Below are 16,952 nucleotides of genomic sequence, written 5' to 3'. Positions count from 1 at the left end.
AACTCTACATACAGGAAGGTCATCTCATTGACTTGAATCCATACTAAAGAGCAAATGACTGATACACACTCCCTTCCTCAAAGCAGGGAGACAGTGGGCTCCTACAGGGGGAGAACACAATGGAGGGGAAATTTTGATTCACAAAGGTGTAACTTCAGGATTTTACTCAGAGGTGGTCCTGCGTGGATCCACGATCTGTATCTGGATCTTTCTGAAGAAAATAAGAAAAAATATGAGTACACTTTGTAATGTGGATCTTGATCCTCTGTCTTGGTCTGAGTTTTAAGCTCCCCTCTTCCGGCGACAAGAAGGTCTTCACTGCAGACCCTTAGAAAGCCCCCTGAAACCTTAGCTAAATTTTCTGGAAAGTGTGTTCTGGGACAATGGACCCCAAAGTGGAGTTCACTTCTACTTATTTTGATTTTTATTTAAAAATAAGGATGAATTAAAAGTTAATACTGTGTAGTATCCAAATTGAGGCTCAACCTGTCACTGAGTCCACGTCAGAGGGTCCCTTGTCATGTGCAGCTCAGGCAGCAGGAGTGGGGTTCCCACCATGTACAAGTCTCAACAATGACCTTACTCTTCCCTGCACTTTCAGCTAATGGAGAGGCATTACAGACTGACATCTGCTTGTGCATGATCTAGTTTTAATTAACCTCCCTAAATGAACATTAGCTTAAAAATATTCCTGCCAAAACAAAACAGAGCAAAACAAAACCCCACAGATTGTAGATGATACTAAAATTGCAACTCCAAGAGAACAATATGAACATAGCAGAGAAGACACTTCCCTCATTCCTGGTAGAGTCGCTAATCAGATATGACACATTCAATCCCATTGAAATTATAATTATAATAAAGTTTTTCCCATGACAACAGCATTTACTGTTAATAAAATATATACCACATTATTTTAAGATTATTATTTTACTACTTGCTCGTCTTTTAAAAATTCTATATTTTAGAGTAAGTTTTCTCCCCAACCTGTTTATGAACTCTTGTGTTAATACCCACCCACATTCCACAATGAACATTTCCTAGATTTTGTTCTTACTCTCTTTGTAGCACATATGTATATAAAGTATATAATAATTATATGTCTCTCTAGTATATATATTTGTTTGTTTGTTTTGTTTTATTTTGCTGAACTCTGGAAAGTAAGGTACAAACATCCTGACCTTTCACTTCTAAGTATGTTTGTGTATTTCCTAAGAACAAGGACACTCTTCTACATAACCCCAATGCTGCTATCATACCCAATGAAATTAACAATAATTCCTTAATACCAAGTAATGTGTAATCCATGATCAAATTTCCTCCATTGTCCCCAAAATGTCTTTTATAGCTTTTTTTGCCCCCTAAATCCAGGACCAAATCAAGGCATATGCATTGCATTTGGTTATTATATCTCTTTTTTTCTGGTTTTATTATGATATAATTGACACATAACATTGTATAAGTTTAAGGTGTATAACATAATAATTTGACATAGGACATATTATGAAAAAGATTACTTGTTATATCTCTTTAATCTCCTTTGAGGTAGAATAGTAGCTCCCCTACATTCGTCTAAGACAATGATGTTGACTGTTTTGATGAATCCAAGCCAGTTATCTTGTAGAATGTGCCAGAAGTGGATTTGTCTGATTGTTTCTTCAAAGTAGATTCAGGTTAAAAATTGGAGACAAGAACACTGCATAGGCAATGTTATGTCCTTCCCATTGCATTGCATAGGAGGCACAGGATCGCAGATTGTCCTGCTATCAGTGATGCTAAGTTTGATCAGGGCCACATTATGAATTTCCTGGGCCCTTTGCACTTTTACCTTCATGGGATCCTATCGCCATAAAACATATAAAAAAGTATATTTTATAGTTGTATTGGCACAAAGATAAATCCATTGTGGATTATGTTTATTTTTTTCCTGATTTTAAAAGAAATTAAAACATTTTCCCGAGCCTCTAAAGTTATCATGGGCCCCAGACCCGTGCCTGCCTAATGGAGAAGTTCGCCCTGGGTTTGACCCCTTGATTAGAGAGGTGACCTCTGGACCTCCCCAACATAAAGGTGCATTTTCCTTTTGTAATTAAATAGTAATCTGTGGGGAAACTCTTTGAGACTATGTGTATATCTTGTTCCCCGAAAACCTCTCCCTCAGTGGTTTTACTATTTTTGCTTGAATCAGTTATTACATTGAAGGTTGCAGGAATTATGTCCTGTTCAGGGATGAGAATACTGAGGTGCAAGGAGTCTGTGATTTGTCCAAGATCATAAAGCTAGTGGGTAGAATCACCATTAGGAACTAGGTGTCTCTGCTCCCAAATTCACATTAGAGCCCCAAGGAAACTGGAGTATATTAAGAAGGAGTGAAAAAGAGCATTAGAGTTATTTGGCCCAGAGAGAAGAACAGAAAAGGATGACTACAATCTGTTACATAACTAAAGATAACAGTTGATGGGTACCAAGGACCAGCAAACTCTCCATTTGCGGTGTAATAGCTCAAAGGAGGTAAGACTCCATTGCTCTGGACTACAGTCATTTTACAAACCAGCTAATAATTGCCCCACATTTCTTCAGAAAAGTTCTTGGCATTATTCTCAGGAGGAAATAAAGCCAATGTTTAATAGTCTTGTCAAATCTTATTAGGTATTAGGATTCTAATTTAAATGCCGACAATGTGTCAATTACCCTAGAGAACATTTAGTTCATTTCGTTTTCTCTTCACCTCAGGCCTCTCCAGGTAGCGTGCATTAGGATTGTAATCGAGGTTTTAAAATATTGTTGTTCAACAATTCCTACAGACCTCGGTAGGTAATTGTGAACAAATAGGGGCTGAAATGCTGGACCCTTAAAACTAAACAAACTGCCCGTGTTTGAATAAAAGACATACCTTTCTGTGGGCAAAGGTTGCCAACCCTGGGTGTGGAAGCCAGCTACTTCTACTTGCCAAGAATCCCTTTGACACGTTAATCTTGCACAGAGAATGTTTTTGACCTTTCCGGTGTTTGCATAAGAAAAATGAAGCACCGGATGTTTTCAGAAGTGGGAAGCAATTGTCTTTGGCCCCATATTGTCAGAGGAGTGAATTGGTCATTCTGTGGAAGAATGACTCTTACTAGGTGTGCGAAAGTGAATCTGCTGTCGCTTACTTATGAGAAGTTGAAAATAAAAGACACATCTGCAAGTCACATATTATTAATCTTAATTGATTAGCAAGTATTTGCTGAGCCTCTACTTTGAAATAAGTGGTAAGAGGGACAGAGGACCTGGAGCATTTTCAGTGATACAGAAAGAAGAGAAGAGGAGAAGATATAAGCTTCTGACCTCAGGAACTTATGAGAAAGTCAGGTAGAAAAGACATGCCCATGGAAAGCTAGCAAGCAATTCAAGGTAGTGCAGAGTAAGCGTAACACGAGAAGAGTAAAATTACACAGGTTGGGAGAAGGAACGGGAATTATCGAGGCCTAGGTTGATCAGCAAAAGCTTCAAGATGATATTTATAAGCTGGAATTTGGAAGGACAGGCTTCAGATGAATGGAGACTCTGGAATCAGGCATGACGAAAGGGCAGAGGCAAGAAAGTGATGGCGAATTTAAGAATAGGACATAGACTAGTCTCTCTCTTGAGTACAATCGAAAGTTGACAGCTCTTTCTTTCAAAGGACCGGAAGTGGGGGATAATCTATGCGAAATGATCCTGGAAATAAAATCTGATGATGGCTTTAAATGACCACCATGTCTAATTGTTCTAAATAAGGCTCTTTTGTTGACAAAGAATGGTTGCCACTTAAACTACCTCAAGTGAAAAGGGAACGGGAGAATTGTAAGATTATAACAGAACACCTCTTGGACATTCAAAAGTGGTTTGTGGGCCAGGAACCAAGGACCCTCTGCATGACTTAGAGCCACATCATCTCAGCTCCTTCTGCTTTTATATCTGCCTCATTCTCTTTGTCTCACTCTACCTACTTTGCTTATTCATCTTGCACTGATCCCTTACTCAGCATCATAATATTTTATTTCCATCATCTACGATTGACTAACTACATCCTCTCAATTTTTCAGTTTAAATGCTTAAGAGAAAGAGAGACTCTTTGGTAGTTGGCCAGGCAGTTTATTGGCTGGTTTCGATTATTATTGGCTGGTATCCATCCTAGTCCAACCAGTCATCACTCTTAAACAAGAACCGCCCAGTGGGGTCTCCCTTCATTGGGAGCTCCAGGCAGAGCAGCCCAAACCAGAAGATATAGACTGCTATGTTCCAAGCTCTATAGAACCATTAGACTTCCAGGGAACAGTTGGTATGTTCCGTACACATTTGGGAAATGGCTGTTCTATTTTTCTATCTCTAGGAAGGATTTTCCCAGAGCTTTCTTCTTAAAGAGCTGTACTATCCTGAAAAGAGCTGGTCCCAAATTGAATATTGACTTCACCACCTCTGAAACCATCTGAGCTTCAATTTGTTGCCTGTAGAGTGGGGATAATAGCACCTACCTGTTGGAGTTGTCTGGAACATAAATGAGATGATTTCAATGCTATTCTCTGCTTGGCACAAGGCAAGAGCTTAGTAAATGGGATTTCTGTAATTTCTTTGATATTTTATGAATATTTCATAATAGAAAACTGTTGGCAATGCATTTTTACTTATTTTTTAATTGTACAAATGATATATGAATATATATGAATATTTTAAAGCAAACCCTAGACATTATATTATTTCACTGATAAATATTTTAGGGTGTGTTTTTGTTTTGGGGGGTTTTTTTTGGCTGCGTTGGGTCTTCGTTGCGGTGCGCGGGCTTCTCATCGCAGTAGCTTCTCTTGTTGCGGAGCACGGGCTCTAGAGCGCAGGCTCAGTAGTTGTGGCACATGGGCTTAGTTGCTCCGCAGCATGTGGGATCTTCCTGGACCAGAGCTCAAACCCGTGTCCCCTGCGTTGGCAGGCGGATTCCTAACCACTGCGCCACCAGGGAACTCCTAGGGTGTGTTTTTAATAAATAAAGATTTTTAAAAAGCACAGAACCACAATACCACTATTATACCTAATACATTAAAGATAATTCCTTGATATCACCAGTACTAAATCTATATTTGATTTTCTTCAATAGTCTCAAAAATATCTTTTTATGGTTGTTTGGTTTGGATCAAAATCCAAAAGGAGTCTACATATTGCACTGATATCAGTCAGTCTATAAACCATTTTCTCTGCTCTTCTATGCCATATATTTGTTGAAAAAATGGGGTCATTATTCCTGTAGAATTTTCCAGTCCAGGATTTGACTGACTGCATCATCTAGCAGGTTCTTCTATCCCCACATTTCTTGAAAACTGGTACATAGATCTAGAGGCTTATTTAGATTTAGATTCAAATTATTTCTCTGGCAAAGCTATAAAAGAAATATTTTATACTATCTTTTATGTTTTAAAAGTTGTGAATTTGAAATAGTAGCTCAATAGTTCCCATGGCATTTTGCACTTAGGAATACAAGACTCCCAAGAGAGAAGGAGGTAAGCCACTGGCTCTGGTTTCTGCTTCATGCCTGAGGGAATCACCTTCCCTTGGAGAGTTAATGGTACTTGTGACTGCTATCTGCCAGAAAATGCACATGGAAGTCATAACTACCAGTTTATCTCTAATGGATTTATCAGAGATATCTTTAGTCATATACATCTCTGGCTGAGGATATTCACATATCTTTCATTAAAAATATCAATTCCGGGCTTCCCTGGTGGCGCAGTGGTTGAGAGACCGCCTGCCGATGCAGGGGACACGGGTTCGTGCCCTGGTCCGGGAAGATCCCACATGCCGCGGAGCGGCTGGGCCCGTGAGCCATGGCCGCTGAGCCTGCGCGTCCGGAGCCTGTGCTCCGCAACGGGAGAGGCCGCAACAGTGAGAGGCCCGCGTACCGCAAAAAAAAAAAAAAAAATCAATTCCTTGCCTACATTCTAAACTAGGAATTAAAATGTTTGAAATGACTAGTGACTAGAGAAAGCACCACAGGACAGTAGAACCGCCTTTGAAATTTTTTTTTTTAATAAGTGTTTTTTTTGTTTGTTTGTTTTGTTTTTTTCGCCACGCCGTGTGGCATGTGGGATCTTAGTTCCCGGACCAGGGATTGAACCCGCCCCCCTCCCCTGCATTGGAAGCGCGGAGTCTTATTCACTGGACAGCCAGGGAAGTCCCTGTAATTGTTTTAAATGCACTAATACAAATTATGGACGGAAAAGCAAACCCGGGTACACAGAAGCAGGACTACAGTGTTGTTCTGGAGTGTTGGGGATATCTGATAAATAGTCACCTTTTCTCCCCTACCTGAAGTGGGAACAGAGAACTAGATGTAGAAATAAGACAGATGACAATAGAAATAGTTACTTCTATATCTCATAAAGCTGTTTGGAGAATGTGACCTAGGTGCCCAGCAATAATGAACTTGCAGACACTCTGATCTCCTATATTAGATATGCCACTCCCCTTGTCAGGGACACTTAGATAAGCACAGGCCTCTCGAAGCCCAATGCACATGCTGGGTTCTTTTTCCCAAACTCACCACTCAAAACTCACTCCCCATCCCTGGAGGGACGCAGAAAGTGAGCGAGGAGTCAGAGTGCAGCCAAGAGTGGTAACTCAATGGATGTTTAATCAACATGGAAATAAGTGGAAATAACTGTTCCTTTCTCACTGAAGTCCACTATATAAAAGAGTATCACAGGTAGAACCCAGTGTCAGCACGGCGTTTTCAACAATGAACACCCTCACATTTAGGTGGTCCCAACTCATATTACCTTCTACACTATAGCAGCTCATGTGCAGTAGAACAAATGTTTGTGCCATGTGTGCAAATCGCAGTGCTGGCAGATACCAAGATAGAAAAAGACCCAGTCTTTGCCCACCAAAGGCTCATCCTCTAGTGGGTTCTCAACAGGTGGACCCAAAATAAGTGTGTGGCCCACTGTGCTAGGCGTTGTATGGGGAGTTGTAGCAGGCATGGAGATGCTCTGCTCAGACCTCCCTTGAAGGAAAGACTTGCTGTTCAGCTCTCAGCTCCTTCTGGGTCCACTTCACCTTTCAAGCTATGGTCATGCTCTTCTTGGGCAGCTCCTGCCTAGTGACAGAACCAGGTAGCAACTGAGGTCACCTTCTTTTTGGGTGGCCCCAGCCAGCGACCAAGGAAGGTGATGATGCAAGGGCTTGGCCATTTCCACGAAGACAGGACCCCTTCATTGGGCAATCTTTGCTCCTGAGCTTCTCATTGGGCTGTTGTAGGGTGACCAGCTGTCAACGGTCACTGGGAGTGAGAAGTTTCCCAGGGCATAGGACTTTCAGTGCTAAAACTGGGAAATGCCCAGGCAAACTAGGATGGTTGGTCACCTTGGTTGGTGTAGACCTTGTCAGATCTGCATCAGGGTCTGACAGCTCCCTCTGCCCAGTCCTGCCTCCTTCCCTTTCCCCACAGGTGTTCATCAACAATAAACTCTGTGTCCTCCTGACTACATCTCCATGTCTCATTCCCAGAGCACTCGACCCACAACAGGGGCACAGGTAGCACAGAAACCAGGAAGGACCTAAATATTGCAAGAGAAGATAAGGCTGAAAGAGAGTAGGGGGGGGCGGGGAGATTCATTTGTTAATTACACGGATGCTTCTGTGTGTGACTTTTTCAGCGGACTATTTGTTCTGCAAACTTTGAAAAAGAAAAGAGGCTTATGTAAATACTCAGTGACTAAAGGTTTCCTAAACTGCATTTGAATACTCAAAATGAAGGCTTTGCCAAAAAATAAAAAATAAAAAAGCCAACCTTCTTGTTCCAGCATCCTTTGTTAAACATGCGTTGTTATTCATTTCTGTGATTTAAGAAGAAAAATAAATGGAGCTTCAACTTTTCTGAGAAGTATTCTTAAAATCAAGAAAGAATGTGGGCAGAATATTACTGCAGGGGGAAGGGAGCAGCACCCTTCAGGGCCAGGACTAGGATGAAGTGAGCCAGGTACTTGGGGTGCAGCATTTAAGGAGGCGCTCGCTGTGAGTTCAGAGTCAGCGCTTGCATGAACCTGACAGTCAACGCCTCCTTAAGTATTGCACCTCAGGGGCCTCACTGGCCTCACCCTAGTCCCGGCCCTGGCACCCATAATAGTAATAGATAACTTCCCTCTTCCCTGCCCCAGGTACAAAGCCATCGTCCGGCCAATGGATATCCAGGCCTCTCATGCCCTGATGAAGATCTGCCTCAAAGCCGCACTGATCTGGATCATCTCCATGTTTCTGGCCATCCCAGAGGCTGTATTTTCTGACCTACATCCCTTCCACGAGGAAAGCACCAACCAGACCTTCATTAGCTGTGCCCCGTACCCACACTCTAATGAGCTGCACCCCAGAATCCACTCCATGGCTTCCTTCCTGGTCTTCTACATCATCCCGCTGTCGATCATCTCTGTTTACTACTACTTCATCGCCAAAAATCTGATCCAGAGTGCTTACAATCTACCCGTGGAAGGGAATATACACGTCAAGAAGCAGGTGGGTGCTTAGAAGTGATTCATTTCCTCCTTGGGGATTTGATTCCTTGCGTTTCTTTAGGACTCCACTGACAAGTTCAGTATTTGGGTGGTCATGTTGCCTGATTCTGCAGTAGAAGTGGTGAGTGATCTGTGGCCAGATGGTAAACAGGAACTCCTAGCTTCAGAAGACTTGGCATGCAGGTGTTCTTTAAGAATCTGGTTCTCCTATTAAAGAGACCTAGGCTAGCGAGGTGTGGAGAACCTGAAAGCTTTGGAGTATGGGTTTCTTTTTGAGAAAAATCTGTTGTTGTTTTTTAAAAAATAAAATGTTGAGGCTCCTAGGGATGTGACTTCTTTAAGCTCCAATCACATTGTTTGGGTAGGAAGACAGTTACCACATGTGATAAAGCAGAAAGGGCAGGAAAACGAGGCTGGTTGAAGAAAAAGCATTAGTTTGATTAAGATGGGTTCACATTGGTTTGAGTTCAAATCCAGGCTTCCTGACTTACTTACCCTTTCTGAGAGTCAGTTTTTTATCCATGATGAGGGTAATAACCCATATATTGTAAGGCTGTTGGAGGATCACAAGAGAGATACATGTACCCCCAGATGGCCCAGAGTGCAGAATGCCTTCCTTATGTGTTAGGCTCCCTTCCCCAATCCCCCTGTCACCCCCATAATTTCATCCTGTGGTATAAATGGTAGAAACCAGGGGCTCTGGCTTTGTCGTCTTCATCAGTTTTTGTCTTCTAGTCCAAATGTAGGTCGTGTGGTATTTATGATGGAAAAGCAGAAAGACTCTCCCTCCATTTAAAACGTGTAGCTGACTCAGTTAGAGGCTTCACCCTCTAAAATTCTTTTTTTCCCTCATCAATTATGGGGGGAAAATGGCAGTTCTCAGTGAAACTGTCTCCCTGCTTGAAAGACCTCTCAATGGTGAACATCCATTGTACCCCAGATTCTTTAAAGAGAACAATGTTTCCCCTTGCCATAGCAGAGGGAGTTGGGAAAAAAAGGAGATGTTCAGCCCGCTTTTCTCTGAGACCCTTCCTGTGTTATATAGGCCAGAAAAACTTGAGAGTAAAAAAAATAATAGGCAGTTATCTTGGTTTGGTGAATGAGGAAGAACAAAGCTGGCTGCTTTTGTAAGCATCAGAGGGAAGAAGAAATTATTAACTGTGGAGCCGAGAAAGACATGAAGTCATATGGCTGATAACTGCACCAATGCCCTCCTGAGGACAAAGGGGGCACTTACTAGAATTTCATTGTGCAGTCCACTCAAGCATGTAATCAACTTTGTTTAAAGAGCTCAGAGGCACATTGGAACTATTGAACTTGTTTTCTGTGGCCTTGTGAGCCCGTCCATTTCCCTAATTCATTTTCCCCATCTTTTGCTCTGCCTACATCTTTGCCTCTGTGTCACTCTGTCCTCAGATCAAATCCCGGAAGCGCCTGGCCAAGACAGTGCTGGTGTTTGTGGGTCTCTTTGCCTTCTGCTGGCTCCCCAACCATGTCATCTACCTGTACCGCTCCTACCACTACTCCGAGGTGGACACCTCCGTGCTCCACTTCGTCACCAGCATCTGCGCCCGCCTCCTGGCCTTCACCAACTCCTGCGTGAACCCCTTTGCCCTCTACCTGCTGAGCAAGAGTTTCAGGAAACAGTTCAACACCCAGCTCCTCTGTTGCCGGCCCAGCCTGATGACCCGGTCTCACAGCTCCGGCAGAAGCACCACCTGCATGACCTCCTTCAAGAGCACCACACCCTCCGCGGCCACCTTCAGCCTCATCAACGGAAACATCTGTCACGAGGGGTACGTCTAGACTGACCCTTGACCCTGCCCCCTAGGGACTCCTGGTTTTGCCTTATGGCTGGTAAGGAACCCTCGCCTCTGTTGTTGTCTCTGTACCCTCCGAAGACCCTTTGGCAGGCTCATGAGCGATGTGGGCGGGTTGGGGGGAGGCCCAAATGGGTCACCATTATGTTGGAAAGGCCCATCAAGGCATGTGTTTTCCATTTCAACTTGTGAATGCTGCTTCTGACGCAGAGCAAACTTTCCCTTTTTTAGAAAAGGGAACAAATAGGAAATCATTATTTTAAGCATTAAACCCTGACATACAGATGTGCTCAACTAAGTCATAGAAACTATATGAACAACCAGATTTATATAGCAGAGAAATTGTACACTGAATGTCCACTCTGTGAAAGACTTCACTTTGTCATTTCTTTAAGCAGAAGTCAGTGCTTTAAGAATACGATTTGAGTCGTTTTTCAGGAATACTTATAATCACAAACCAAGGAACTTTTTTTTACACTTGTAATATGAAAAGTCAACCCTAGGCGAGTCCCATGTATAAGGGACCGTCCCCAAACTGATAACACCGGAAGCCAATTTAAAACAAATCCCTGAGTGTCGATTGTTTTTAAAAGACATTGCTGAGGACGTAGGAGAAACACTCACCACATCATTCTAAGGCAAAAACACAACCAAACACACTGACACATATATTGAGGTCCAGGTGTGGCTGGGGAGTGATAGCTCACACTCCGAATTCTTACTCAATGCAGGTCCTTTTTGCTGTTACCCAATTGCAATCATCCATGGTGCGGTTCCACCATATCAGAGAAATCCTTCGCGGGGAAAATTGATCATACTATCCATTCATCAAACATTTATAGAAGTGCATAAAGTATAGTGTTTATTTTAGGCATATAGGTTTTCAGACAAATGTATTTACTTCTGTTTGGCTGCCCTTGTCTGCTACAGTGAAGAAGTAGTTTCACATGAGAAGAAAGGGATCATATTTGAGTGGAAATAGAAACATGTTTACATTTAATGCCTGCTTTACCTAAAGTCTGTGGCAGGAAATGAATTCAATGTCAGTAATATGTGTTTCTGTCTCAGTGTGTGTAAGAAAGTTGTGGGGGGAGGTCTCAGCTTTAAGAACTGATTGAAAGACAGCTACAGATACATTAAGTTTCTACTTATGAAGAGTATTTATGGAACAGCCCATGTGCAGAAAAATACTGGACTTAAATCTTTTTTGTTTTCTAAGTGAGTAAAAGGATTTGACTCTCTTTCTTTAGATACCCTGAATCAAGTTTTTCTTGACTCAAGGACAGGCCAATTCTGACAGATTGCAAATGTGTTACCCCACTTTCAGATAAATCCAAATTCTGCAAATGTGCCCTCATGTGTAGCCCTTACACACTAAGACAGTTTTAGTTCTGGTTTTCTCTATCCAGGTGAGATAGAACAGTCAGCTCTCTTCCACATGAGAGTTTTATAAGATTTTTGTGTCTTGATACAAGGAAGTGCTCACTGTCTACAGAGCTTTAGCAGTTGGGACCAAGACTGTTGTAAAGATCTGTATTTATAGTTGTATTAGCTGGAGTGAACCTCTGCACTTCTGTTTACTACATGCACTTACATACCGTACACACCTGCTTTCCTGGTGCTCCATAATTACATGGGACAGTTTGAAAAGAAGACAGGTAGTATAGCTGAAAGAACCAAGATTTTTAGCTTGACATCCCAACTCTGTCATATATGTGTGTGTGTATATATATATATATATATATATATATATATATATATATACATATATATATGGCTATCATTTTTTTTAAATCTCTAGAATGAGAGGACAGTCCCTTCTATTGCTGAGATCCTCTGAGCCCCATCATTCGATTTCTGTCTCTTAAGCATTTATGTAGCCACCTACTCACAGGTGTCCCACTTCTGCCACCTTTGCAGCAACTCCTCTTGAGAAATCCTTCAACCACCATTCTACATGCATGTTCCCAATAGTGGAATGGAAGGAGACAGACAATTCCATTGCTTCGAATAATTTGTATGAATGATATCCCGTTAGCTTGTTATGTTTTGTAATTAGAGCTGAAAGAGATAGAAGAAAACACCTTGCTCAATCTCCTCCTTGTACAAAGAGTACCTTTCCTATTCACACTTCTTCAACCTCCACGCACCTGTTATCTTGAACTGCTGCTCCACAATTTTACCCTTGGCTTTCTTCAAAACTCTTGAGTATAAGTGACTCCATACCTAGTTAGTTGCTAAAGTGCATAGCATTCTGGGTTCCTAGCATGACTTGTTCAAGCATCTCTGATCTCCCTGCTTCCGAAGACATTTTGGGAGTAGGACTTATCTTAATGCCTCCCTCAGTTAACATCATGGCATAGACTGTGTCTGGCCTCCCTTCTAGCTTCTGAATAAACAGGAGATCGATGTCTGGGTCTAGCTGTGTGTCCTTAGGCAAATCTTATCAACCTCTTTGAGACTCTTCAGTGAAAAGGTTGGAGGAGGCCTTTGCCAGCCAGTGACCTAGAGGACTGATCAAATTATTTTGTGAATCAACTGATGGATTGACTCCAACTTTCTCACTGGGATGAACTCAGCCGGGCCCTTCTTTAGGGAAGTCAAATTTTTATTTCACCTCCGGAACCTAAAATCACGGTGAGGGAGACCCAAGCCCACACGTGGTATCACCCCTCTGTTAGGGCTGAGTGTGGCAGCGGCTGGAGCTAAGACATTTCACTCCTCGCCTCCAAAGATAATCACGTTTAGAGCTAATGTCTTTGGTGAGGGAAAAAAAAAAATCAATTTTGGCTGTGGAAAACCATCTGTGTTTATTCAGTTTATTCAGACACTACCTTTCAATCTACCTTAAATTGAGCCTCCCTGAGGCAGGCAGCTCAACAGTGACAGATTAAGCAATAAACAAAGCAGTCTTCCCACCAATGGCTGCTGCTCGGAGGGATTTTCCACAGCAAGAGATCCTGGCCCCGCCCTGTTGTTGACGTGATGATTCCCCATAAGTGCAGATGGCTGCACCCTGTTCTTCTGGCTGCCCTCACTCCCCCACTGAACCTGGCCTTCCGCCTCATTAATAAGCCCTGGATTTCTCTGCTTTGCCCCACAAACAACTTGGGTTCATCTTGAAGGATGGAGAGCCCTTAGATAAATAAACAGTTTAGAGGCTACTTCACACAGACCAAGTTCAGCTTGTTATGAAAATATACGTTAAATAAAAATAAATAAACTTGTCCACAAGACATGGGCACACTTAAGTTATAAAGTCTTCGTTTGTGCCCAAGTAGCCGTTGGTTACTGGTTTCGGAGTCTACTCATGTGCCAAGTAGCTTCTGGTAATAGTGATTAGCTTTGTTTGGGGACTACAAGTTGAATGACACCCTCAATCTGTGGACTGCAAGGTGGCTAAGTCACTTTTCCCAGGAGCCAGATAGAAACGATGGCCCCGGGAACCTGACTGTATGAGAGTGGAATAATTGTACATACGCTGTTGTGATGAGATGGGGAGGTGCAAACTTTCTTGCCATTTGTGCCCTTCACACCCACACCAGGAAGGAGCTCCCATTAAAGAGTAGCTTAGAATTAACCCTGCGTTGCTGAGAGGAATGGAGCACATTTGAAACATTTGTCTAATATTTGGCTGAATTTTCATAAAATGGATTAACAGCTGAAAACAAAGGAATTAGTCACTCTCCTGGGACCAGGCTTTGTGTGAGCTAGTCAATGAAACCGAGCCCTAACAAGCTCTACTTCATTCTGTATCTGGATGGTCACTTCTCTCAGCCCCAACCTGGACAACTCCGCCCCCCGCCCCTGACACACATACACGCCAAACACAAACACTGTAATATCAAGCAATCTCTTACCATGATATTTGGCCTTCAAAGACACCCTTTTTTAGGAGCAATCAACAAACCGCACACTGAGAACAAGTTTTTCTCACGTGAAAGTTCACATCAGAAATGCATTTGGTGGAATTTATCTAAATTTTTAAAAAGTTGAAGAGCCCCTCGGTTAAAATATTACATAGTCACAATTAATTCAAAATATACTTTGCATTGACCTAGTGTTCATGGTCTACATTGCCTCATCTAATCCAAGCCTTCGCTGCTGACCAGAGAGCTGCTTTACATCCTTTACTGTGGAAATTTGTAAATGACATTGACTAGTGACCATTCACTATTAGATTAAAAGGCCCAGGGAACTATGAGACCGAAGCATGAAAGTGTGGGTATGGGACCAGATTGACATTAAAAAAGATGATTTCATATGGTTCAACGTAACCTGATCTCATTCATTCTCATGGTCCATTCTGTGCTATTGAAGAACAGTGCTGATCGTCGCCACCCCAGTTTACAGGATAGTCTGTTGCCCCCGCAAGTGACTCTGTTTAACTTGGCACGAGGGAGTGAATGGAGTTGTCGATGGTTGCCTCAGGAGAGGCATACTATTGGGAATGGCATTCCGCGTCTGAATGGAGTCCTGTGGCTCTAGAAGTGCTGGAAGGAAGGGGCTCAACTTCCCCAAGCCCCGAGGACGTGCCACATGCAGTGCTGAGCACGTTGCTGTTCATCCTAACCAGCACCTTGGAGAGCTTTCAGAAGATGAAGCCAAGGCTCAGGGAGATCGCTCCACGATGCCAAGGCCACATGGCACAGCTGAATGACAGAGCATTAACCTGGGCCTGCATCTCTTTTACGTCCTCGTCCAGTCCACTGCTCAGCGTTGCTTCCCAAATCCAGCCCACATGAGAAACTCAGTCCATGGAACATAATAGACCGTCCTGTTCCCTACTCTAGATTTTGTCCAAAGGCCTGAACTAGTGATAAAGTCAAAGAATATGCACAAAGGGCATCGAAGATGTTTCTAAGCATATAAGTTAAGGACTCACTGCAGGCAGAGGCTGAAATGCAGCACAAAGTAGGTGGGCAAGGAGGTCCCTTAGTTCAGTTAGCCCCAGAGACACAATTCAGTTGCAATCGAAGGCCCTGGGAAGAATTTCCCACCTGGTTATGTGATTAACTGAGGAGAAAAAAACCTTGGTGAAGTGCCATGTTCAGAGAGAGGACCCCAGTGAGAGTAATCAGTCCAGGCATCCTTCTTCAAATCAGGATTAGTTGGCGAAAAGGTGTCAGGAAGAGGTGGAACCACCCACTTCCCCCTCAAAAGAGTAAGATATGACAGTGGATGGTTTCCTGGAGTCTGGAGATGCAGGCTACATGAATAGCCTTGAATAGAAAACGATCTCCTGGACTAAGGGGCCAAGTCATGGGCTCAGGTATGGACCTAGCTATCTGAGTGCCCAGCCCTAAGTGCCCTGTTATAATCCCAGACATCACTGTCTCTCTGCTCTCTCTGAGCTCACGTTCTAGAAAATAAGATTATTTTCCTTTTTTTACCCAAATTTAAATTTCATTCCCAGAGCTATATAATGCCATGGAAGGACACACGTAATTTTATGGCCTTTTAAAAGGATCATTTTAATGGATAGTAAAACCTCACACACTGAACACCTCATTAATTCCCAGACAAGCTTGAAAATTTTGGTATAATCCAGGAGTTGAGTGTTCAAAGTACATTATATAATTTGGGCCTGTTGTGAATCTAAATTTTTCATCACTTTGCTTCAATTTTACCTACTGATATTGATATATCAATATTGACCATGTACAACATTAAGAAAGTTAAACTGATTTTCTTTAAAAATGTTTTTTCCTTTAATTTGGGCTTAACTGATTCAAACATGACCTTTTTGCATCCGAGTCAGCAGGGTTTTGGGTAATAAAGTTTGTTGAAATGGTCAATTTAGTGAGTTGTAAAAATACCTGGCACAAACTTCTTTAATGTCATTTTCCATTTTGTTTTAAATATTATACTCATATTTTGTAAATTATAATTGTACTTGTTACTATTAACTGTAAATATTTATTACATTAAAAATGTGCTCTGTATTAAATAACTCGGAACAAGTTCTAGGTGTGGTACTTAGTATAAATAATGTCATGGCTTGGATTTGCCCAGACTCCTTAGAGTAATGAATTATTTATAAGAACTTCACAATAATAATGTGAATGATTCAGATCCTCTTAAATGTGCAAACTTAACTGTGTGACCATGTAAAATTTTGTCTATGAATCGTGCTCATTGATTGTACTCTTATTTTTCAAGAAATGTTCCCAGTGCTATCACATTGTACCTGGTCTGTATGACATTAAGTCAAATCCACCGTAGTAAGCTGAATATTCAAGTCACAGAAGATAAGAAATGTGTTTTATTTCTTAATATAATAAAGCATAATTTATGAAATGGACAGATGCATGTATGCAATGTTCAATAAAAATATAGCTGTTGCATGAATGTAGTCTGTGGCTATATGCCCCATAGTTCCTTGGTTCCAGAACCATCTATCAGTACACCAGAAGCACCCAGGCTGCTTGTTGCAAAAGGCAGATTCCCCAATTCGATCCCTGTTGACTCTGGAACATCTGAGGGCGTGGCCTAAAAATCTGCATTTTAAAGCACCCTAGGGGGTTCCTTAGAACGTGAGAGTTTTGTTTCATTAAACTTAAAATACGTATTTAACTTTTGAATAAGTAAGCCATTCTCATGATTCAAAATTGAA

The 16,952-nt window shown here is 42.0% G+C and overlaps 1 protein-coding gene across 1 annotated transcript in view; it reads left to right on the top strand.

Moving 5' to 3' along the window:
• Positions 1-16,723, top strand: part of GRPR (gastrin releasing peptide receptor) — a 38,162-nt gene extending 21,439 nt beyond the window's left edge. The window contains exons 2-3 of the mRNA XM_022562655.2: positions 8,166-8,517; positions 9,933-16,723. Coding sequence (XP_022418363.1) covers positions 8,166-8,517; positions 9,933-10,322 — 742 coding nt within the window. The 3' untranslated portion in view covers positions 10,323-16,723. The remainder of the gene's footprint in view (positions 1-8,165; positions 8,518-9,932) is intronic.
• The last annotated feature ends 229 nt before the right edge of the window (positions 16,724-16,952 follow it).

The sequence above is a fragment of the Delphinapterus leucas genome, chromosome X, assembly GCF_059928025.1.
Source record: "Delphinapterus leucas isolate spDelLeu-1000000601 "Yukka" chromosome X, BTC_Dleu_Yukka2, whole genome shotgun sequence".
Lineage (NCBI taxonomy): Eukaryota > Metazoa > Chordata > Mammalia > Artiodactyla > Monodontidae > Delphinapterus > Delphinapterus leucas.
The sequence above is the reverse complement of the archived record's forward strand: the minus strand, read 5'-3'. Positions and strand labels throughout refer to the sequence as shown.